The sequence below is a fragment of the Salvia splendens genome, chromosome 19 (genome assembly GCF_004379255.2).
Source record: "Salvia splendens isolate huo1 chromosome 19, SspV2, whole genome shotgun sequence".
NCBI classification, from domain to species: domain Eukaryota; kingdom Viridiplantae; phylum Streptophyta; class Magnoliopsida; order Lamiales; family Lamiaceae; genus Salvia; species Salvia splendens.
Window position 1 is genome coordinate 24,598,677 of NC_056050.1, and position 23,466 is coordinate 24,622,142.

General features: G+C 40.7%; 1 protein-coding gene across 3 annotated transcripts; it reads left to right on the plus strand.

Moving 5' to 3' along the window:
* Window positions 1–914: 914 nt before the first annotated feature.
* On the plus strand, window positions 915–11,347 carry LOC121779747 (glutamate synthase 1 [NADH], chloroplastic-like). Of its 3 annotated transcripts, XM_042177141.1 has the most exons (22): window positions 915–1,603; window positions 1,679–1,798; window positions 2,054–2,167; window positions 2,253–2,405; window positions 2,521–2,621; window positions 2,703–2,799; window positions 3,240–3,349; window positions 3,605–3,708; window positions 3,864–4,043; window positions 4,125–4,468; window positions 4,541–4,611; window positions 4,710–5,179; window positions 5,293–6,162; window positions 6,259–6,413; window positions 6,700–6,861; window positions 7,009–8,607; window positions 8,895–9,110; window positions 9,196–9,464; window positions 9,578–9,883; window positions 9,978–10,245; window positions 10,415–10,672; window positions 10,757–11,347. In XM_042177141.1, exons 1-22 carry the CDS (start codon window positions 1,211–1,213, stop codon window positions 11,021–11,023), a joined length of 6,627 nt encoding a protein of 2,208 aa, XP_042033075.1. In that variant the 5' UTR covers window positions 915–1,210; the 3' UTR covers window positions 11,024–11,347. The 3 variants fall into 3 exon arrangements, with proteins under 3 accessions (XP_042033075.1, XP_042033076.1, XP_042033077.1); XM_042177142.1 differs by lacking the exons at window positions 915–1,603; window positions 1,679–1,798; window positions 2,054–2,167; window positions 2,253–2,405; window positions 2,521–2,621 and adding an exon at window positions 2,861–2,996 and having other exon boundaries at window positions 2,703–2,777; XM_042177143.1 differs by lacking the exons at window positions 915–1,603; window positions 1,679–1,798; window positions 2,054–2,167; ... (1 more) ...; window positions 2,521–2,621; window positions 2,703–2,799 and adding an exon at window positions 2,864–3,004.
* Window positions 11,348–23,466: the final 12,119 nt, after the last annotated feature.

Below are 23,466 nucleotides of genomic sequence, written 5' to 3' on the forward strand. Positions count from 1 at the left end.
TTTAGCTGAATAGTCCATTTTATTTATAAATAAACGATATCATTTAACTCACTGTTGGTGACGTCCACTAATAAGTTCTCGACTGCCACATTTGATACAATTTCATCTAATTTTTTGGTCACAAAATAATTTAGAACAAGTTAAAATTTCATAAATATTTTATAAAATTTTAAAATAGCAAAATAACTAAAATTTAATAAAATGTGATAATTTCCTATAGTTCCATACATTAAATAACCATAAGTTACCGTGCTAAATGACTGATATAACCCGGGTTATACACCCAACCGGGCCTGAACCCGGGTCGACCGACTAACCCACCACGAGAGCTGGTCGCGTGCCGCACATAATACTTCCCTCCACGTGTTTCCATTTATATACGTCACATCAACAAAACAATTTGTTGTTTTTATTTTTTTATTTTTGCTTACAGTTTGGATTGCTGTTTTTGGATTAGCAAACTAATTTTGCCATCCTAAATTTAAAGATGTAGTTGTAAATTGTAATACTATATGTCAAAAATGACCCACCGTATGCTCAATTTTTCTTCCTGCTGCTATTAATTAAATCCTTTTTTTGTACTATTTTGATTATAACTATTCAAAACTTTATTATTAAGAATTTAAAACTAACAATTCAAATTTTATTACTTATGTGGCAATAAATAAAGAAGAATTATATCACAAATCTCAAATACTGAATTTTATGCAAACAATTATCCAAAAATTTAAAATACATTTTCTTAAATTTAGGCAGTTGAATTGACTAGCTAGCACACAGTTACCTAAAAAATTAAAAAAAAAAGAAAAGAAAAAAAAACGAAAATGAATACGTGGGCCCCAGAGGGAGCAATGCAAACAGTAGGTGTTGTGTGTGATTGCTCTCTATAAATTCACCATCTCACTCCCTCGCCGAGGCTATATCCATCCAACTCACCACCAGCTCGCGACGGCGTTTTTTCTACTGCGAGCATATCTCATCCAGCCCTAGATGCTCATTACACCTCTTCCTTGTGCACCAATCGCCTCCTCCCTTTCAGATTCGCCTTGATTGCTGCTTCGATTTTGTTTTCCCTATAATTTCGGTTGAATTGACCGGCAATCTCACCAGATCTGATTCACGACGCTTGTAAATTTGTGTGATTAAAATCGATATTATTCAATTATACACCATTGTAAAATATAAATAGGTTTTTGGTGGAATCGGAACGATGTCGGCGGTGTCGGGATCCGCTGTTCACGTGAGAGGCGGCGGCGGCGGCTTGGTGACGCCGGCGTGCGCGGCGGGCCACCAGCTGAATGCTGTGGCGGCTCTGTCGCGGAGGGGGAAGGCGCCGCGGGCATTTGCGTCGAAGCACAGGATGGTGGGCATGGAGAACAGGTTTGTGCACGGCACGAAGGTGCGGAGCGGTGCGGGGATGGAGAGGGTGCAGCTTTGGCAGACGGACGGGCCGGGGCGCGCGCCGAAGCTGCGGTTTGTTGTGAAGAATTCCATGTCGCAGGTGCCGGAGAAGCCGCTCGGGCTGTACGATCCGGCGTTTGACAAGGATTCGTGTGGAGTCGGGTTTGTGGCGGAGCTTTCTGGTGAAGGCAGCCGTAAAACGGTACAGTTTTGGTGGTTAATTAATAATAATTTGTGTGTATTTGTCTGTAAATGATTGGGAGTTTTGGTTATGCAGGTGACGGATGCTATAGAGATGTTGGTGCGGATGACTCACAGAGGTGCGTGTGGCTGTGAGGCAAACACTGGAGATGGAGCTGGAATTCTTGTCGGCCTTCCTCATGAATTCTACAAAGAGGTTTCTGTTTTTCTTGGATTTAGCTACGCGTTAAGTATTTTGAATTGAAAAGAGCCAATTTTCGTAGCAGGGGAATAATTATGTCATGGACTCTTTTCTCATTTGTTTGTTGCCTCTATTTTTTTTATCTGAGAAGTTTAAGGCCCCTCCTCCCTCTTCGAAGTTTAAAAATGGCCTCTTAATAAATGGTGAAACTGATTGACGAGATAAAATACTTGGTACTGAGGAAGCTACTATATCTTTTTATAATTTCAGGCTGCTAAAGATGCTGGATTTGAGTTGCCCCCACCTGGGGAATATGCAGTCGGCATGTTTTTCTTGCCTATTTCTGACAGTCGGAGAGAACAAAGTAAAATTGTTTTCACAAAGGTAAAAAACTGAAACTTTGGATATGATCATTTTTTCTACCGTGCTTCATTATTAACCTGAATTTCTGACAAATCTTTAATTATAGGTGGCCGAATCGCTTGGGCACTCAGTTCTTGGATGGCGTCTAGTCCCCACAGACAACTCAGGATTGGGCAAGTCTGCTTTGCAGACAGAACCCGTCATCGAGCAAGTTTTTCTTACTGCCACTCCACGGTCAAAGGCTAATATTGAACAACAGGTGCCCAATACTAGTTCTGAGAATAATATCTTCAACTCAATTAAATACACTGCAGATTTTGGTCTTTTTCATCTCTGTTTTCCTTAACACAATAATTGCAATTATATTATTGCAGTTGTACATATTAAGAAGGGTTTCTATGGTAGCAATCCGAGCTGCATTGAACCTTCAGCACGGTGGGGTTAAAGACTTCTACATTTGTTCTCTGTCCTCCAGGTTAGTTTCACTGGGGGCGTGATGTTAAATTAAATTTGTTGCTGAAGGATTATGTTTGACAATTACTATGGTTTTTAACAGGACTGTTGTGTACAAAGGTCAGCTGAAACCTGATCAGTTGAAGGATTATTACTATGCAGATCTTGGCAGTGAAAGGTTTACGAGCTACATGGCCCTGGTAAATATTTTATCCATTCCCCTTTTATTCTCTGCTGACTCCATACTTTAACAACGAACAGCATGGGATCAACCAATTAACTGAAGCAATGCAAGGTTGAGGAATGACTTCTGAGGCATTGACGTATGAATGATCTCTTAAGTTCTTCCACACCCTTGATCACTATTTGATTTTGGATGCTGAATTGGATACTTGGGGTGAGTTGGTAAGGAAACTCGTTATGAACTAAAATAATATTTGCAGAAATGTGGTGTTTTTCTGCTATGATCCACTTTTAAGATAAAACCTGTTGTATTGTGGAGATGAGATTATGTTCGGACAAGGTAGACTAGGTCATTCTCTATGTTCACTTTAAGAGTGCTGAAGACAAACTTCACTCCTGACAAAGTATGTAACTTCATCAATGGCATCTTTAATATATTTTGGCTCTGGATTTGCAGGTACATTCTAGATTCTCGACAAACACATTTCCTAGCTGGGATCGAGCTCAGCCGATGCGTGTCCTTGGTCACAATGGAGAGATCAATACACTTAGAGGCAATGTCAATTGGTAAGTTTTGTTTCTTTTTGAATGTGTTGCAATGTAATTTTGTGTCAATTAGTGCAGATATTTTGATGTTTTTCCCCACAAAATCCCCTTATTCAATCAGACACTACATTATCAGTTACATTATGTATACACAAATATTTCATGAAGTTTATCAAGATGTCTGATAAATGATACAATGGATCATTCCAACAACTTCATTTAGTTTTTATCAAGATAATCAGTGAAGCTATTGACTTGATGTTGCATGCCTAATAGGATGAAGGCACGTGAGGGCCTTCTGAAATGCAAGGAGCTTGGTCTGTCAAAGACTGAGATGAAGAAGCTTCTGCCAATCGTAGATGCCAGCTCTTCTGACTCAGGTTCTTGATTTACTTAATTATTACTGCACATGCATGCATGAATTGCCACAAACATGGCGAAGTGACTAGTGACATAAATTAATTATATTCAGTTCCAATGGTTTGATGCCCCTATCTGGTTCTGACAATCGATATTACTATGGCATTGTGTTTAGGTGCATTTGATGGTGTACTCGAGCTTTTGGTTAGAGCTGGTAGAAGTCTCCCTGAAGCTATGATGATGATGATCCCCGAAGCCTGGCAAAATGATAAAAATATGGACCCTGATCGAAGGGCTCTTTATGAATATTTCTCAGCTTTGATGGAGCCATGGGATGGACCTGCTCTTATATCATGTATGTCCATTTTGTTAATTACTATTATATTATTGCATTGGACTTTATATTTGCTTGGTCCTTACATAGAATGGTTTGCAGTTACTGATGGACACTATCTTGGAGCAACATTAGACAGAAATGGGTTACGTCCTGGTAGATTTTATGTTACACACAGTGGCAGAGTTATCATGGCAAGTGAAGTAGGTGTTGTTGACATCCCCGCAGAAGATGTTGCCAGAAAAGGAAGACTCAATCCTGGTATGATGCTTCTTGTTGATTTTGAGAAGCATGTTGTGGTTGATGATGAAGCCTTGAAGCAACAATACTCACTTGCAAGACCTTATGGAGAGTGGCTAAAGAGGCAAAAGCTGCAATTGAAGGACATAGTTGAATCTGTGCCCGAATCAGACCGAATTCCTCCCACCATAGCTGGTGCTTTACCGGTTAGAAATTTTGTCACTCTTATAATTGATCTTGTACTCATTTTCACAAGCTAACAGGTCACAACTTTTTAGGCATCTTCTGATGATGAAGATATGGAAAACATGGGAGTGCATGGGATATTGTCCCCATTGAAGACGTTTGGGTATGTCGTATATATAACATACTATATATTTATATTTGCGCTTGATATACAATTCACCTTCTTTTGCTCATGAGAGAATGACTGTTGTTCCTGTGCAGTTATACAGTTGAATCTCTGGAAATGCTATTACTGCCAATGGCGAAAAATGGCACTGAGGCCCTTGGCTCAATGGGAAATGATGCTCCATTGGCTGTGATGTCTAACAGGGAGAAACTTACATTCGAGTACTTCAAGCAAATGTTTGCTCAGGTGACTAATCCTCCAATTGATCCTATTCGGGAGAAGATTGTTACCTCTACAGAATGCATGATTGGTCCAGAAGGCGATCTTACAGAGATCACTGAGCAACAATGCCATCGCCTGTCGCTTAAAGGTCCTCTCCTAACCATTGAGGAAATGGAAGCAATGAAAAAAATGAACTACAGAGGTTGGAAAAGCAAAGTTCTTGACATTACGTACTCCAAGGATTGTGGTAGGAAGGGTTTGGAGGAGACCTTGGACAGGATATGTGATGAAGCACATGATGCAATCAAGGAGGGATATACAACACTGGTGCTTTCTGATCGAGGTAGTGAACCCTGAAACCTGGAAGATTTGATTATAGTCATGTCTTATTTTGTGGTTTCAACTGTCATAATCGTTTTAGTTATTATAGTTTCCTCTATTGTTTGTACAATGCAGCTTTCTCACCAAAGCGTGTTGCGGTCAGCTCCCTCTTGGCTGTCGGTGCCGTACATCATCACTTGGTGAAGAAGCTTGAACGGACTCGTGTTGCTTTAATTATTGAATCTGCGGAGCCCCGTGAAGTGCATCATTTTTGTACACTTGTGGGATTTGGTGCTGATGCAATCTGTCCTTACTTGGCTGTAGAAGCCATTTGGAGATTGCAAGTTGACGGAAAAATTCCACCCAAATCAACTGGTGAATTCCACTCGAAGGATGAGCTTGTCAAGAAATATTTTAAGGCAAGCAACTATGGCATGATGAAGGTCTTAGCCAAGATGGGTATTTCAACTCTGGCCTCATACAAGGGTGCTCAGATATTTGAGGCCGTTGGCCTGTCATCAGAGGTCATGGAACGTTGTTTTATAGGAACTCCAAGCAGAGTGGAGGGTGCAACTTTTGAAGCACTCGCACTTGATGCACTTCAGTTGCATGAGTTGGCTTTCCCAACACGTGCCTTACCACTTGGTAGTGCTGAGGCTGTAGCACTGCCTAATCCAGGTGATTATCACTGGAGAAAAGGTGGTGAGATCCACTTAAATGACCCCCTTGCTATTTCAAAGTTACAAGAGGCTACTAGATCCAACAGTGTAGCTGCCTATAAAGAGTACTCTAAACGCGTTCAAGAATTGAATAAGTCATGTAATTTGAGAGGGCTTCTGAAATTTAAGGAAGCTGAGGTAAAGGTTCCTCTTGAAGAAGTTGAACCAGCTAGCGAGATTGTAAAACGTTTTTGTACCGGAGCAATGAGCTATGGTTCTATCTCGCTGGAGGCTCACACAACACTTGCTAAAGCAATGAACCAGATTGGGGGAAAGTCGAACACTGGTAAGCTATGGGTGATTTATGCGTCTATTACTTTCATTGTCGTATTGCAATGCATAAAATTTCATTGAAGATATTTTTTTTACCTTTTGCAAACAGGTGAGGGAGGTGAAGAACCATCTCGTATGGAACCTCTTGCTGATGGCTCAATGAATCCAAAGAGAAGTGCCATAAAGCAGGTTGCAAGTGGAAGATTTGGAGTTTCCAGCTATTATCTTACAAATGCAGATGAGTTACAGATAAAAATGGCACAGGTATGCTGTCATATGTTATACTTTTCATCTAAGGGGGGTTTTCCATGGTCTGTTCTGTTTCCTTGTCATACCTATCTTTTATCTCCTGTGCTTGGGTAGGAACAACGGTTTCTTTTGTTTATGAATTTGCGTTCATGGACAGATGACGCCGTGTCAGCAAAGCACCTTGTGGTGTCTTTGCATCATTTAGTGATACCTGCATTTGGCATTTGGTGAGAATGTTCATTTCACATGTTTCATATGCAAATGATTAGTAGTTTTTAACATTTGAGATTTCATGATGCAGGGAGCAAAGCCTGGTGAAGGAGGTGAACTTCCAGGACATAAGGTAATTGGTGACATTGCTATAACTAGGAATTCTACAGCTGGTGTGGGACTTATCAGTCCTCCTCCCCATCATGACATTTACTCCATTGAAGATCTAGCACAATTGATTCATGACCTCAAGGTATATTTCCATGCCCCATCAGTTTTACAACCTCTTTTAATAATTTTCTTGAAAGTGGATATGTTAGCTATGATTGACTATCGGGGTTATCCACTTATATATTGGTTATATCTGATTCTCATAAATTTGCTGTTATATTTATTGTAGAATGCAAATCCTGATGCCCGCATAAGTGTCAAGTTGGTTTCTGAAGCTGGCGTTGGAGTGATTGCCAGTGGGGTTGTTAAGGGTCATGCTGATCATGTCTTAATCTCCGGTCACGATGGAGGTACAGGGGCTTCAAGATGGACGGGCATCAAAAGTGCCGGTGTTCCTTGGGAACTTGGTCTAGCAGAGACGCACCAAACCTTAGTGGCTAATGATCTTCGTGGTCGAACTGTTCTTCAGACTGATGGGCAACTGAAGACTGGGCGAGATGTGGCTGTCGCTGCACTTCTTGGTGCGGAGGAGTTTGGTTTCAGCACCGCTCCCCTCATCACACTGGGCTGCATCATGATGCGGAAATGCCACAAAAACACATGCCCTGTTGGTATCGCAACTCAAGATCCAGTTCTTAGGGAAAAGTTTGCTGGTGAACCCGAACATGTCATCAACTTCTTCTTCATGCTGGCAGAGGAATTAAGGGAGATTATGTCTCAGCTTGGTTTTCGAACACTGAATGAAATGGTTGGACGTGCAGACATGCTTGAACTGGATAAAGATGTGGCAAATAACAATGAGAAGCTTAAGAACATTGATCTTTCCCTTCTACTTCGCCCAGCTGCTGACATCAGACCAGATGCTGCACAGCATTGTGTGCAGAAACAGGACCATGGATTGGACATGGCTTTAGATAACAAACTAATAGCTTTAGCAAAACCTGCCTTGGATAAAAGTGTTGCCGTATACATTGAATCTCCTATATGCAATGTAAACCGAGCAGTTGGAACCATGCTAAGCCATGAAGTGACAAAACGCTACAAAATGGCAGGACTTCCTTCAGATACAATTCATATCAAACTGAAGGGAAGTGCAGGCCAGAGTCTTGGAGCTTTTCTATGTCCTGGCATCACACTGGAGCTTGAAGGAGATAGCAATGATTATGTTGGGAAGGGACTGTCAGGAGGAAGAATTGTTGTATATCCCCCTAAAGGTAGCAACTTTGATCCGAAGGAAAATATTGTCATTGGCAACGTAGCGCTTTATGGGGGCACAAATGGGGAGGCTTATTTTAACGGGATGGCAGCAGAAAGATTTGCTGTTCGTAATTCTGGTGTCAAAGCTGTAGTTGAAGGTGTAGGTGATCATGGATGTGAGTACATGACTGGAGGCACTGTTGTAGTGCTAGGAAAGACCGGTAGAAATTTTGCTGCTGGCATGAGTGGGGGCATTGCCTATGTTCTTGATGTTGATTCAACTTTTAGATCTCGGTGCAATCAAGAGTTGGTAGATCTTGACCCTGTGGAAGATGAGGATGATATTTTGATGCTTAGGATGATGATACAACAGCATCAGCGTCACACAAGCAGCCAGTTAGCTAGGGATGTCCTTGCAGATTTTGACTCCCTTCTCCCGAAGTTCATCAAGGTCTTCCCCCGTGACTACAAACGCATTCTAGCAAATAAGAAAGTAGATGAAATTTCAGAGAACACAGCTGAAGTTGCAGCCAAAGAGGCTGAGGTGGAAGAAGAGGTGGAGTTGAAGGAGAAAGATGCTTTTGAAGAGCTTAAGAAGATGGCAGCTGCATCTATCCATGAAACTCCCCAGGTATATTTTGTGACATGTAACATCCTCATCCTGCCCTACATTCTACGCACCCAAATGACCCCACAGTTGTAGAGAACTTTTGATAGTTGACCTATACTTTTTTACTAGTACAATCATCAACTGCAATGACTTAGTCTGACAACCTATGTGCTTTAGACTTGGTACCAACCATGAAGATCCATTTTTAGTTACTGCTCATTGATTATTGTTTAGGATAATCTTCATCTTCTGCTGTTGGTCAAGGAATGTTTGAATCAATTACTTGACCCAAATTTCTCATTGGATAGGTTGAGGAAGATGAACCAGAAAAGAGGCCAACTAGGGTTCCTGATGCTGTCAAACATCGGGGTTTTGTTGCTTATGAGAGGGAGGGCGTTTCGTACAGGGATCCGACTGTCAGGATGAATGACTGGAATGAAGTTATGGAAGAATCAAAACCAGGACCATTGTTGAAAACACAGTCAGCTCGCTGTATGGATTGTGGAACTCCGTTTTGTCATCAGGTAGTAAAAGTTCAGTAGTACTTTTAAGAAGAATCATCTTGAGGGCTAAGGACTAACTACTATAAATGGGGTTTGTATCTTGCAGGAGCACTCTGGATGCCCTCTTGGAAATAAGATACCAGAATTCAATGAGTTGGTTTACCAGAACCGGTGGCGGGAAGCATTGGATAGGCTTTTGGAAACTAACAACTTCCCGGAGTTCACAGGTCGTGTATGCCCTGCTCCCTGTGAAGGATCGTGTGTACTTGGTATCATAGAAAATCCTGTGTCTATCAAATCAATTGAGTGCTCTATCATAGATAAAGCTTTTGAGGAGGGGTGGATGGTTCCCCGGCCACCTCAGACGAGAACAGGGTACATCTTGTTACTTGAATACTGCCCAAAATATATTTAGCTCATTGATGAAGATGATTTTATTCTGAATTCTGGAATTTAACCCTGATTTGTCTGTCTTTCACCAATTTCAGAAAAAGAGTTGCGATTGTTGGAAGTGGGCCTGCTGGTTTGGCTGCTGCTGATCAGTTAAATAAAAAGGGACACTCAGTGACAGTTTTTGAGCGTGCTGACAGAATAGGTGGTTTAATGATGTATGGCGTGCCGAACATGAAGACTGACAAAATAGATGTAGTTCAGAGACGGGTTAATCTTATGGAAAAGGAAGGTGTGAAGTTTGTAGTTAATGCTAATGTAGGAAAAGATCCATTATACTCGATAGATCAGCTTCGTGAAGAGCACGATGCAATTGTATTGGCTGTGGGAGCCACAAAACCAAGGTGCGGAACAATGATTTCTGCAATTTATTGAGTAGTATCTCAATAATATAAAGAGCTTGAGTACATATTTTTAACCAATTGGATAATCTTGCAGGGATCTTCCTGTTCCTGGGAGAGACCTTTCCGGAGTCCATTTTGCAATGGAATTTCTTCATGCAAATACAAAAAGCCTGCTTGATAGCAAACTTCAGGATGGAAACTACATCTCTGCCAAGGGAAAGAAAGTAGTGGTTATTGGTGGAGGCGACACTGGCACGGACTGTATTGGGACATCAATCAGACACGGTTGCACCAACATTGTAAATCTTGAGCTTCTCCCTAAACCACCAGCTACCAGAGCTCCAGGCAACCCTTGGCCTCAGGTTCGGACCTCTTTCTTTCGCTTTTGCATAAGAGTTCTGTCGTCCAATTTTACACAGTTGCACCGGCATTTGTTCTGGCTTGAGTTCCATCTTCATCTATGCTTTTTTTCCCCTTTCTTCATTTGTTGTGGACAACAAAATTAAAGTTGCGTCTCTTTAAAATTGGCAGTGGCCACGGATATTCCGTGTGGATTATGGGCATCAGGAAGCTGCTACCAAGTTTGGTAAGGACCCAAGGTCTTATGAAGTGCTGACAAAACGTTTCATTGGAGACGAGAATGGAACACTGAAAGGACTCGAGGTTGTGCGCGTCAGTTGGGAGAAGGATGCCAGTGGGAGGTTCCAATTCAAGGAAGTCGAAGGTTCGGAAGAAATTATTGAAGCTGATCTAGTCCTGCTAGCAATGGGATTCCTTGGTCCTGAAGAGGTTAGCATTGTCTTATAATGTCGCCAAGTATTGAAATTCCCCTATAATAATTCTGTTATAACAACATTTCTTGGTTTTGCTCAGACGGTCGCGGACAAACTCGGAGTGGACAAAGACAACCGATCAAACTTCAAAGCTGATTACGGCCGCTTCTCAACCAATGTTGAAGGCGTGTTTGCTGCTGGGGATTGCCGGCGAGGGCAATCACTGGTGGTCTGGGCTATCAACGAAGGCAGGCAAGCAGCTGCACGAGTTGACCAATATCTCCTCAAAGACGAGAATGACGGCACTGATGGAAATGGACTCGCAAAGCAGCAGCAGGATAACTGGAGGCAAACTGTGAGGACATAGCCGCCTGCTTGTGATATCCAGAAAGCTGTTAGTTTGGAGTGGTCGCCGATGATCTGAACCGACGCCGTGGAACGACGGATAGAGGTTTTGGAGGGAAGGTGGGATTTTTAGGTCTAGTGTTTTATGAATTTGAAAGTATTATTGTTGGTGTTTTAAGTGCTGGCAAATTATGCCAAGCTTTTATGAAATAAACGATAATGTACAGGTTGTCTGTTCTGTGGTTATCAGTAATCAATCATCAGTGTTGTAGGAATTTCTTCATCACTATGACTATCGTTTTGTTTTTGAGAATAAATTATTTAGATGATCAGACTTTGAAGCTTATTGCTCTTAGACTTACAACTCATTACCATAATTTACATCTTTATATTTCTCTAATTTACTACTTGCACTCTGATTATGGTATGAGTGTCATTCTCATTGTAGTATTCAGATTATCTATATTAAAGTGAACTGCAAATTTAGTGTCGGGTGAATGTGAGATGTTCATCTATAAATTTTGTGTCTATATATGTATATGTGTGGTAATTTTGGAAAATATATTGCACTGTCGGTCTCCTAACTAAAGTTTTACTAATTTATTTGAGATACTTTTTCATTTTTTTAAGATTATTTATTTCATCTTGAATATTAATTCTATAATAGTATAATAAAAAATGAAAAATGACTATTAATGAGAACGAAAATGACAAAAGTGAAACTGAATGGGAGACGGAGGGAACATAAAATTTGTATGAAGGTGGCGTGTCGCCTTCGCCACGCCACACCGGCTGGAGACTTAGACGCCACGGCGTAGGCTGCGGTCCCACTGTCTAAGGAAGCTTCACATGCTGTGCACGCTCGGGGTGTGAATGCCCCTTTGGGATATGTATTCGCTGGTATTGGTAGAAATATTACACTACACTTCTCAATATGTGAAGGAATTTGCTTCAACTTTGTCCGGTTTTAGCACAAATTTTTTGGGCTTAATACTAAATGTATTCGTCTTTCTTTTTCCAGCTGTCATCACTGTCAATGTCATGGTAATTAATCTGGGCACTAAGGATATTCATATGTCCTTTGGTAGTCTGGTTTTTGATATACAAATTCCGAAGAAGGCGTTTTATAGAGTCATTCCTACAAAATAACAACAAGCTCGCTCCAATCAGGTATTCCTATTCGCAGTTAAAGAAGATGACTAAGAACATTGAAGATAAACTAGGCCAAGGAGGCTATGGTTCTGTTTACAAAGGAAAGCTCCGAAGTGACCATTTTGTTGCAGTCAGATTGCTCGGAAAATCTGGAGTAAATGGGCAAGACTTCATTAATGACATAGCAACCATTGGAAGGATCCATAATGTAAATATTGTCCAGCTTGTTGGATATTGTGCTGAAAGATCTAAGCGTGCCCTCATTTTTGATTTAATGCCAAATGGTTCCGTTGACAACTCTGTCTTCCACCGAGAAAAGTACTCTTCATGAGATTGGGACATGAAATTTAAGATTGCAGTTGGAGTGGCTCAAGGGATGGAGTATTTACACCATGGTTATGACATCCAAATCTTGCATTTTGACATTAAATCTCACAATATACTTCTCGATGATAACTTCGTCCCAAAAATATCAGATTTTGGTTTGGCAAAATTATGCGCCACAAAGAAAGAGGCAATGTCTCTGAAAGCGGCTAGATGTACTATAGGGTATGTTGCTCTTGAATCGAAGTATTGGCAGTGTGTCTTACAAGCTGATGTGTATAGTTTTGGGATGATGTTAATGGAAATGGTGAAGCTTAAACAAAAACTTGCCACAAAACAAGGATGAATCTAGTAAGTAATTTCCAAACTGGATATAAGACTACTTGAACCAAAGTAGGGACAGACATTGGAAATTCTGATGAAAATAATGATAGAAAAATTGGTTGGAAGATGACCATTGTTGCGTTATGGTGCATGCAAATGAGTCTGGACAATCGGCCATTAATGAATAAGGTGTAGAAGATGGTAGAATTTGATGTCGAACATCTACAGATTCTTGATTATCTAACGTACACGGGCAGAAATGAGGAAGAAAATTGGTCTACAAATTCAAATGCTTCCATATCATTGTTGCATGATAACAGTGATAGCAGCATTATTGAAATTATTAGCAATGCTTGAATTTGTGTTATCTATTTTTAATTAGAAACAAGTTTGTAATTTCTCCGTAATCAACTATCACCATTGACTCACTCATTCACTTCAACTAAATGTGTCCACAATGAATGATTCTTCCACCCATTAAAAAGGACAGCCACAATGGAAAATTGTGTAATCACAAATTTGGAAAAAGTAAATGGTTTGTTATATAATTAAAGGGTGTGTGAGTGTGAGCTTACAAATATTAGTTGGCCTTATTGGTAGGTGAATCACATTATCCAGCCATGATGAAGCTCATAATCTTCCTCACCACTTTGATTCTCTCACTCCATTTCTTCCCTTCCGCTGATGCAAACAACTGCAGTCCTCCTCCTGCGTGTGGTGCTATTCGCAATATCAGCTTCCCTTTCCGCCTCAACACCGACCCCATCCACTGCGGCAGCTCCAAATATGAACTAACCTGCGAAAACAATGTCACCTTCCTCTTTCTTAAAAACTCTATCAAATACCATGTCAAAGCAATCAACTACCAACACCACACCATTAGGCTGGTTGATGCTTCCATAAACAACGATGACATCTGCTCTTTCCCCATCCGCTCCTCATATCCCTATCAAATCTATTCTTCCTCCAATTCTGATTACTTTTACTCCGCTCAAGTATGGTTTGTTAAATTGATTAGCTGCCCCAATCCCATCAACAATTCTCACCCCAATCCCATCAACAATTCTACCCTTTTCACAGATATTAATCCATATTGTGCCTATAATTCATCACCTTCCAGATTTAGTTATGCAAAGCTTCTGCTCAGGCCCTCAGAGTTACCACATATGTGTAAATTAGATCTAATAATCGCGACAACTTGGCCGGGATTCACGCATGTGTCGAATGTTTCACTCTCACAAATCCACCAATCTCTCTTCTATGGACTTGATCTCAATTTCTGTTCTAGTTGCGGATTCATAACCACAGCATGGGGTAAGAAGCACTTATTACTTATTAACAAATCTTTTCTTTGTATGTTGGAGATTGGAGAGTATCATGCAAGAAACAGAGAAGATTGCATCAAATCAGGAAGAAGATTGAACGAAATATTTAGACAATAATTAGGGAGATTTGATTGAGGAAAATCTTACCATGTATAAAATCCCTAGGTCTATATATGATGTATCAATTCATTGTGAATGAAATAACCGAGAATTATACAGTTCTACATGGTATCAAGAGCAGGCTCAGAAAAATATCATCATAGCCCAAAACATACCTCTCTCGACCGAAACGGCGAGAAGAAAGCAACTGTCCAAACCTCTCTCGACCTGGAAAAATGGCAGAAGACAAGCCACCCCAAATCGAAATTGCCGAAAAGATTAGATCAAGTAAGAGTGTTACCATAGCCTTCAAGTTGAACGGCTCGAATTATTCACTATGGGCACGGCTGATGAAGGTGTCCATTGGCGGCCGAGGAGTCTACCGCCACATTTCCGGAGTTCCATCTCCACCAAAACCAGGCGAAATCGGATACACCGATTGGGAGGAAATAGACTTAATCGTCTTTTCCTGGATCATTGATAATATGGAGACCAATCTCATAGCGGATTTCGCACATCATCAGACGGCGAAGTCACTATGGGATACCCTCGCGGTTACATTCGCAAGTTCATCGGACTCGTATTTGATATACGACCTGCGCGACAAAGCGAACAAAATAGTACAAGGGGACTCAACGCTGGAAGCCTACTGGAGCCGATTACACGGCCTCTGGATCGACATTGATCGGTGCTCGCATAAAACAGTTAATTGTTGCGATAAGGGAGTGGAACAATACAGAGAAATTAAAGCAGAATTGAGGTTATTCAAATTCCTCACCGGGCTCAATGAGAAATACGATTGGATCCGACGAGAAATCCTTAAGGAAGAACCTTACCCCTCAGCCGACGTCGCGTACGGATGGGTGAAACGGGAGGCAGCTCGACTTAAAGTCATGTCACCGACGTCCGATTCAGCCTCCGTCGCGGTCGGAAATGAACCATCATCGGGGGGAGTCGGATTCGGTTTTGGAGCTCGAGAATACCGTCCATCACAACCACAGAACAGAGGTCATCCACCTCCGCCGCGCTCCGCCGCCAACCGCCGGGGAAACGGCAAACCAGACAAGTCCAAACTATGGTGTTCACATTGTGGAATGCACAAACACACGAAGGAGACGTGCTTTCAATTGGTGGGATACCCGGAGTGGTGGGAGGAGGAGAAGACCGGGAAGGCGAAGATCGCCATCGGAATCGACAGCGGAGCAAGAAACCAGAACGAAGGAGGCCGAGAAACAACCGGGTTCCAGGAGAAAGGACCGGCTACTGGCGGTCTCTCAACCGACGGCGGCCGGCGAGGCGACGGGGGTAGTGGGGTGAAGACGGCAGAAGCCATGGTGGCTTCGCTCAGACTCGACGGAGGCGGCGAGACAGGTAAAGGGTTGGGGACGGAATGCCCTAACCCTAATAACCCTTGCCTTTCAATTAAACCCACCAACTTTGGATATTCAGAAAAAAGACCCCATCCGGATAAGTGTAGACAAATCAGCCCCCAAGTTATTGATAATTGCAGAATCGACCCCATTATTTGCAGAAACTCATTTGCCCCCCTAGAAAATTTATCATATGCATTTGAGGCCCAGGATTGTGATATTGTTAATGATACGGGATGGATTTTTGACTGTGGGGCAACCGACACTATGTCGTATGACAGGAATGATTTTTTAGAAATTCATAAGACTCCGAAGTCACACATAAAAACGGCAAGTGGAGGAGTAACACCAATAGAAGGGGCGGGAACTATAGAAATTTTTCCCAACGTTCTTATTCCTAATTGTCTCTATGTGCCTGAACTATCTCAGAAATTGATGTCGATTAGTCATGTGACAAGAAATTTGAATTGCTCCTTGCTAATGCACCCAAACTTCTGTATGTTACAGGATATCCGGACGGGGAAGATTATTGGACGTGGCACTGAGCGTCGCGGACTGTACTTTGTGGATGAGATTGCTCGACGAGATGGTGCGGCGATGCTTGCTCACGGGACCACTAATCAAGATACTTGGCTCTGGCACCGTAGGATGGGTCATACCTCTCCGGGTTATTTAAAATCCCTATTTCCTAAACTTTTTGTTCCAAAGAATTTCTCTTGTGAAGCATGTGTTTTGGCCAAGAGCCACCGAAACTCGTTTAAACCAAATGATACACGTGTTGACACTGTTTTTTCCTTGATTCATTCTGATGTGTGGGGCCCTGCGCCTATAGGAACTAGTTTTGGTTTTAAATACTTTGTGATATTGGTTGATGATTGCAGTAGAACTACTTGGGTTTATTTCATGAAACATAAATCTGAAGTATATGATAAATTCGTCCTGTTTTATAAAATGGTTCAAACTCAGTTTCAGACGTCTATTAAAATTTTAAGATCCGATAATGGGGGGGAATTCCTAAACAACTATATGACAAACTTTTTTGCCGAAAATGGGTTAGTTCACCAAACCTCGTGTTCTCACACGCCAGAGCAGAATGGGGTAGCCGAACGGAAAAATAGGATAATCCTCGAAATGACCCGAGCCCTCCTTTTCGACTCGAAAGTTCCCCCTACTTTTTGGCCTGAAGCAGTTGCTACCTCAGTCTACCTTCTTAATCGACTACCCACAAAAACACTAAATCGGAAAACTCCCCTTGATCACCTTTCCACCTTAACCAAAATTCCCTCAGCCTTATCCTTACCACCCAAAACCTTTGGCTGTTCGGTCTATGTCCATATTCCCAAACATGAACGAAATAAATTTTCCCCGTGTGCAATTAAGTGCGTGTTTATGGGGTATGGGATTAACCAGAAAGGCTATAGGTGTTATGACCCCACAACCAAACGAGTTATTACCACCATGAATTGTAACTTCCTTGAAACCGAATTCTTCTACCACCTTGGGACTCAGGGGGAGAGTGTGAGACAGGGGGAGACCCAAGAAAATGACTCCCTTCGGTGGTATGTGCCAAGTAACCTTGATTCGGACCCAACAGAACAAGCTGGCACTGTTCCTGAGCCGATCCCGTCTGCTGAGGCCATAGTTCCGACACTTCCGCCGCGCTTCTCTGATCCAACCGTAACGGAATCCGAGGTAATATCTGGTCCGAATCATGAAAATTCAGATTTTACCCCTAACTCACCAAGTGCAGAAGTAGAAGAGGAAGAAGACACCTCTATTGATCAGGACACAGGACAGTACGTACTCCCTCCAAGAAGTACAAGAGGAATTCCGCCCAAGAGGTACTCCCCAGAACGAATAGGGAGGAAGAACAGATATTCGGTAGCCAACTTTGCTGAAGCCAACATGTCCAAAATGGCAAGAGCGTTTCATACAGCGCTATGTGAAGAAGAAATTCCAAGAACCTTTGAAGAAGCCTCCAAAAGCAAGGAATGGAGAGATGCAATGCTTGTCGAGATGAAAGCTCTAAAGCGAAATGGAACTTGGGAAGTGAGCCCGTTACCCGATGGGAAACATACGGTGGGGTGCAGGTGGGTCTTTACAATTAAACGAAGACCAGATGGGAGTATTGAGCGATATAAGGCTCGATTAGTGGCGAAAGGGTATACGCAAACTCAAGGAGTGGATTATTCAGAGACATTCTCCCCAGTCGCAAAGATGAACACAGTAAGAGTTTTGTTATCAGTCGCAGCAAACAGAGACTGGCCACTTCATCAGTATGACGTCACCAACGCCTTCCTTCATGGTGAATTGAAAGATCCGATCTATATGTAGGCCCCGCCGGGCTTTGAACAGGAATTTGGGCAAAACAAGGTGTGCAGGTTAAAGAAAACCTTATACGGGCTGAAACAATCTCCGAGAGCGTGGTTTGGGAGATTCACAGATGTGATGAAACGATACGGCTATCAACAAAGTAACTCGGATCACACACTGTTCATCAAGCGAAGATGGGAAAAGATCACATGTCTAATCATTTACGTCGATGATATGATCATTACAGGGGATGATATGGAAGAGATAAGCGACCTCAAGAGGCACTTGGCTACAGAGTTCGAGATGAAAAACCTTGGAGACCTCAAATACTTTCTTGGGATCGAGGTACTTAGATCTGGAAAAGGAATCTTCATCAGTCAACGGAAGTATGTTCTCGACCTCTTGACAGAAATCGGGATGCTTGAGTGCAAACCAGCAGATACTCCCATGGTGCAGAATCACGGCCTTCAAATAATCAAAGGAGCAGCATCGACTGATCGGGGAAGATATCAGAGACTAGTGGGAAAGCTTATCTATCTCTCTCACACTCGGCCTGATATTGCATATGCAGTTGGAGTGCTTAGTCAGTTTATGCATGATCCACAGGAGGAGCATTGGGAGGCAGCACTCCGAGTAGTGCGATATCTGAAGGGAACCACCGGACACGGATTACTGTTCCGGAAGAATGGACATCTCGACATCCATGGATACACTGACGCAGATTGGGCAGGAAATCCAATTGATAGGCGATCGACAGGAGGATATTTCACTTTTGTAGGAGGAAATTTGGTCACTTGGAGGAGTAAAAAGCAGAAGGTTGTGGCCCTGTCAAGCGCAGAAGCCGAATTCCGAGGTATAAAAAGTGGTCTCACTGAAATTCTTTGGCTTAGGAGAGTGATGAAAGAATTGAACCTTAAATCACAGAAGACTTGTAAACTTCTCTGCGACAATAAGGCAGCAATCAGTATTTCAGAAAATCCAGTACAGCACGACAGAACCAAACACGTCGAGATTGACCGACATTTCATAAAGGAAAACCTTGAAGAGAAGATCGTCGAGATTCCGTATGTAAAGTCCGAAGATCAACTGGTAGACATCTTAACCAAGGCCGTATCTGCAAAGAACTTTCACGAAGTTCTGGGCAAGTTAAGTTTCGGGAATCCCGTAACTTAACTTGAGGGGGAGTGTTGGAGATTGGAGAGTATCATGCAAGAAACAGAGAAGATTGCATCAAATCAGGAAGAAGATTGAACGAAATATTTAGACAATAATTAGGGAGATTTGATTGAGGAAAATCTTACCATGTATAAAATCCCTAGGTCTATATATGATGTATCAATTCATTGTGAATGAAATAACCGAGAATTATACAGTTCTACATATTCTAATGCTTTTGATTCTTAAAAATGCAGATAAATTCAGATATAACTTATTCGGACCTACTCGTAAGGATGAATTCTAACTAACTACTAAATACTACTCCATCCGTCAGTGAAATATTATCCAGTTTTGCCATTTTAGTTCGTCCGTGAAAAGCTGTCCACTTTGTTTTTTTTTTACTATTTTGGTAAATGGATCCCACTTTCCACTGACTATAAAAAACTAATATATAAATGTGAGACTCTCATTCCGCTAACTTTTATTTACATTTATTAAGACTCGCGTCGAGTCAAACTTGGACAAAATTTCTTGGACGGAGGGAGTATTATAATTCTCTACATAACTAGCTAATGAATGATTATATATCATCTATATATGCAGGGTATCTCCTAATTCCTCTGGCCATTCTAGGTGCCCACTTATCTTCTTCATCAATTTTATCACATATATCAATAATAGATCTAATTTTGTGAAAGAAATTTCAGTTTTCATAATTGCAGGGGTAAGCCTTCCTGTGACGATCATCACCGGAATTGCAGGTGTTTTAGTACTCTCATTTATTTCCTATTTTCAAGGGTTACAAGACAGTAAGTATCTTTGACAAACACGGATTTTGCATGTTTTTAAGGACTAGATTTGACTTGTTTTAAATGTCAATCATGCAAATTATGTTCTTAAATTGCATATGTTATACATTTGGTATTTTTGACGTGTTTGTTGATAAATGATAGAAAAAGATAGAAAAAGGTGAAAAAAAGGCCAAAGTGCAGCAGCCTCTGTTCGAGCCCATTCTTCCAGCGATTTTGAAGTCCAGTCAGTGCTTACTATATGCCATTCTCTTCGTCTTCGAAAGAGCTTCGCGTGGATATCTTGCATGTCTCAATCGGAGTTCTGTGGAGAAAGTTATGACAATTCTACGAACATTGCGCATTGCAGTCAAAGCTGGCGGAAATTAGGCGGAAATTTACGGAAGAAAAGAAATTATTATATTATGAAGCCAAATCTCTCCTATTTCTTGTAGGGCACGAAAATTATCAAAAATAAACCTTTTTCAGCCTATAAATACCTCTGAACCTAATTCATAATCTTCATCTCAGAGCCTCCAATCATTCTCCATCTCTACACCTCTTTCCATTCCATAATCCACACATAATTCATCCATCTTCCATTGGAGCGGAGCTTTGCAGATCCAGGCAAGAGAAGACTGAAGATTGAAGATTCAACCTTGGGTTTTATCAATTTCTTTCATGTCTCGTACTTTAATTGTAGTTTTTACTTGTCTATGAGTAGAACATCTTTTGTAGAATTTTTGGTATAGATATTCGATTGATTTTCCTTGTTAGCTCTTGCAGTTATTTGATTTATCTGGTGCTTTCTATGTTCAATTGATTAGCTACCTCTTGAATACATGTTAGAGTTGATTAGAGTACTCGGGAGACGAAATAATTGACTTGGAAAAAGGGATAATTCACACCTTAATTCAATAGAATTCGGGAGAGTTGAGGTTTTGAGTGAGGTCTTTGATCTTATATGATTTTAGGAGTTAGGGGTTTAAGGGTTAGAAGGGGACTTCAATCCTATCACCTAATCTACAGGTTTCTCACCTCGGGAGGGGGTTTAATCTATAATTGTGATCGACTTAGTAGCTCTGGAGACCGTAATTCAAGGAAGTCGATTGTGTTTTTGGATCCTAAAATTCTACATTCTTAAGCCTGCTTTGTATTATTTCTTTTTATGTTTTCCATTTTTTTGTTTATTTCTTTCAGTCTAGTTTAATTAATCAACCCAAAAATCACGTGTCTCTAGATAGTATATGACACTTAGTATATGGTAGTCAGTTGCAATCTTATTCCCTGTGTTCGATATCCGGTACTGACCTTTAGCTATACTAGATCTACCCTGTATGCTTGCAAGTATTTTTAGTGCTAATAAATAGTGCATCAAGTTTTTGGCGCCGTTGCCGGGGAATATTATTGCTTTAAGCTGATATTGTAGAACGGTTGATAATACTAATTTGGAGTGTAATATTTTGTATAGTTTTGTTTTAATTATTTTTATTTTATTTGTTTTGCAAGGAGCACGAAGCACAACAATGGATTACTCTGCGCTCCTATGGAAGATGCAATTATCTGCTACAACATTTGATATACTCCGTAGAGCGTGGGTACATAAGGCATCCCAAAGAAAATCCCAAGAATGGGGGATAATCTATGAGCTTCAAAGAACGTCAAGCTAAAGACGTTAACCAAGCGCTTGTTGGGAGGCAACCCAACATTGGTATTTTTTTATTAAGTTTGATTTGTTTTCTTAGTTTACTCACATCTCCACAGACTTTGCAAACTTATTCTTAACGTAGTTTTGAATAAGTTTGGGGGGATGAAGTGGTGGACCGTGAGTTTAGTTGTTTTTGCTTATTTTTGTTAGTTTTTTTTAATAATCCCGAGGTGAATCTTGTCATGACCATAACATAGAAAATTTAGAAATACTCATGTTTAGGAACATCAGACTGAGTTGCCTATGATTAAAAGTTCGTTTATGTGTTGATTGAGTTGACTTGATGCATTGATTTGAAGGTTTAGTGAAAATGTGCATAAATAATGAATTGCTTGTTTGCCTTGAATCTTGCTTATACCTTGTGAGACTTGAGCCATAAATTTCTTTCTTGTGTGATTTATCTATATTCATGTATTTGTTTCTAGAACTTGCTCCTTGTCTGCTTAAGTCTGCAAAGTGTTTAAATGATAAAAGAGGACGTTAGGCCATCCTTCTTAGCTACTTTATATATCCAAATTATTGACCTTACTCAAAATATTTTTCCCTAACTAGCCATTTTGAGCCTTTAAAGCCTTTTTCGTTGGAAGCTAAATAAAGGGGAATATCCATACGCTCTTTGGTGAATTTTAGTTTATATTTTGTGAAAAGAGTTGGAGAGATAAGGTAGAAAGAAAAGTAGTGTGCTTACTTGTGAAAAGTGCATAGACACCTGCAGTTTGAATGAGATATTTGGTTGTGCATAAAAAAAAAAGAAAGGATGTACCAAAGAAAAAAATGAAAAGAAAAAAAAATCAAAGGAATTTGGGAAGTGAGAAGGAATTTAGACAAAGTCTGGAATTTACTGAGATTTGAATTGTTGGTGGGGTGCTAAGTTTGATGTAGTAGAAATTGATCACTTTTGCTATGTTTGGGATTAGTCACTTTTTAGCCATATTTCCTCACCTTACCAAAAAGCCTACATTATAACCGAAAATAAAGACCTTTCGGATTTTTGATTTTAATCACATAAAGTAGAGGAGGGATTAGACATCGAGCAAGCCTATGGTAAACTTTGCATGTTGCATGATCTGAGAGCATATATTCTTTACCTTATACACTTTGAGAGTGAGTGATAAACACATTCTAAACACTTGTGAGCGCATGTACTTCAAGGTGATCAACGAGCTAGTAATGAAAATGCACTAATAAGCTTTGCTTGATTTGATTTGTATTCTTGTCAAACTCTTCATTTCTTGTTACAATTTTTGAGGCAACTATGAAGTCTAGTTCTTAGCATCCGTGTTTCTTTAGTAGTTTTTCTCTTGTTTTGTTTGAGGACAAACAAATAATTAAAGTTTGGGGGAGTTGACAAACACGGATTTTGCATGTTTTTAAGGACTAGATTTGACTTGTTTTAAATGTCAATCATGCAAATTATGTTCTTAAATTGCATATGTTATACATTTGGTATTTTTGACGTGTTTGTTGATAAATGATAGAAAAAGATAGAAAAAGGTGAAAAAAAGGCCAAAGTGCAGCAGCCTCTGTTCGAGCCCATTCTTCCAGCGATTTTGAAGTCCAGTCAGTGCTTACTATATGCCATTCTCTTCGTCTTCGAAAGAGCTTCGCGTGGATATCTTGCATGTCTCAATCGGAGTTCTGTGGAGAAAGTTATGACAATTCTACGAACATTGCGCATTGCAGTCAAAGCTGGCGGAAATTAGGCGGAAATTTACGGAAGAAAAGAAATTATTATATTATGAAGCCAAATCTCTCCTATTTCTTGTAGGGCACGAAAATTATCAAAAATAAACCTTTTTCAGCCTATAAATACCTCTGAACCTAATTCATAATCTTCATCTCAGAGCCTCCAATCCTTCTCCATCTCTACACCTCTTTCCATTCCATAATCCACACATAATTCA

What these genes read in the sequence shown, in the direction of transcription:
- LOC121779747 (XM_042177141.1), top strand. Translation starts at nt 1,211, where the DNA reads ATGTCGGCGGTGTCGGGATCCGCTGTTCACGTGAGAGGCGGCGGCGGC. An exon ending in TCCCCATTGAAGACGTTTGG is followed by an intron (nt 4,612 to 4,709) that starts GTATGTCGTATA and finishes GTTCCTGTGCAG; the next exon opens with TTATACAGTTGAATCTCTGG. An exon ending in AATTGATTCATGACCTCAAG is followed by an intron (nt 6,862 to 7,008) that starts GTATATTTCCAT and finishes TATTTATTGTAG; the next exon opens with AATGCAAATCCTGATGCCCG.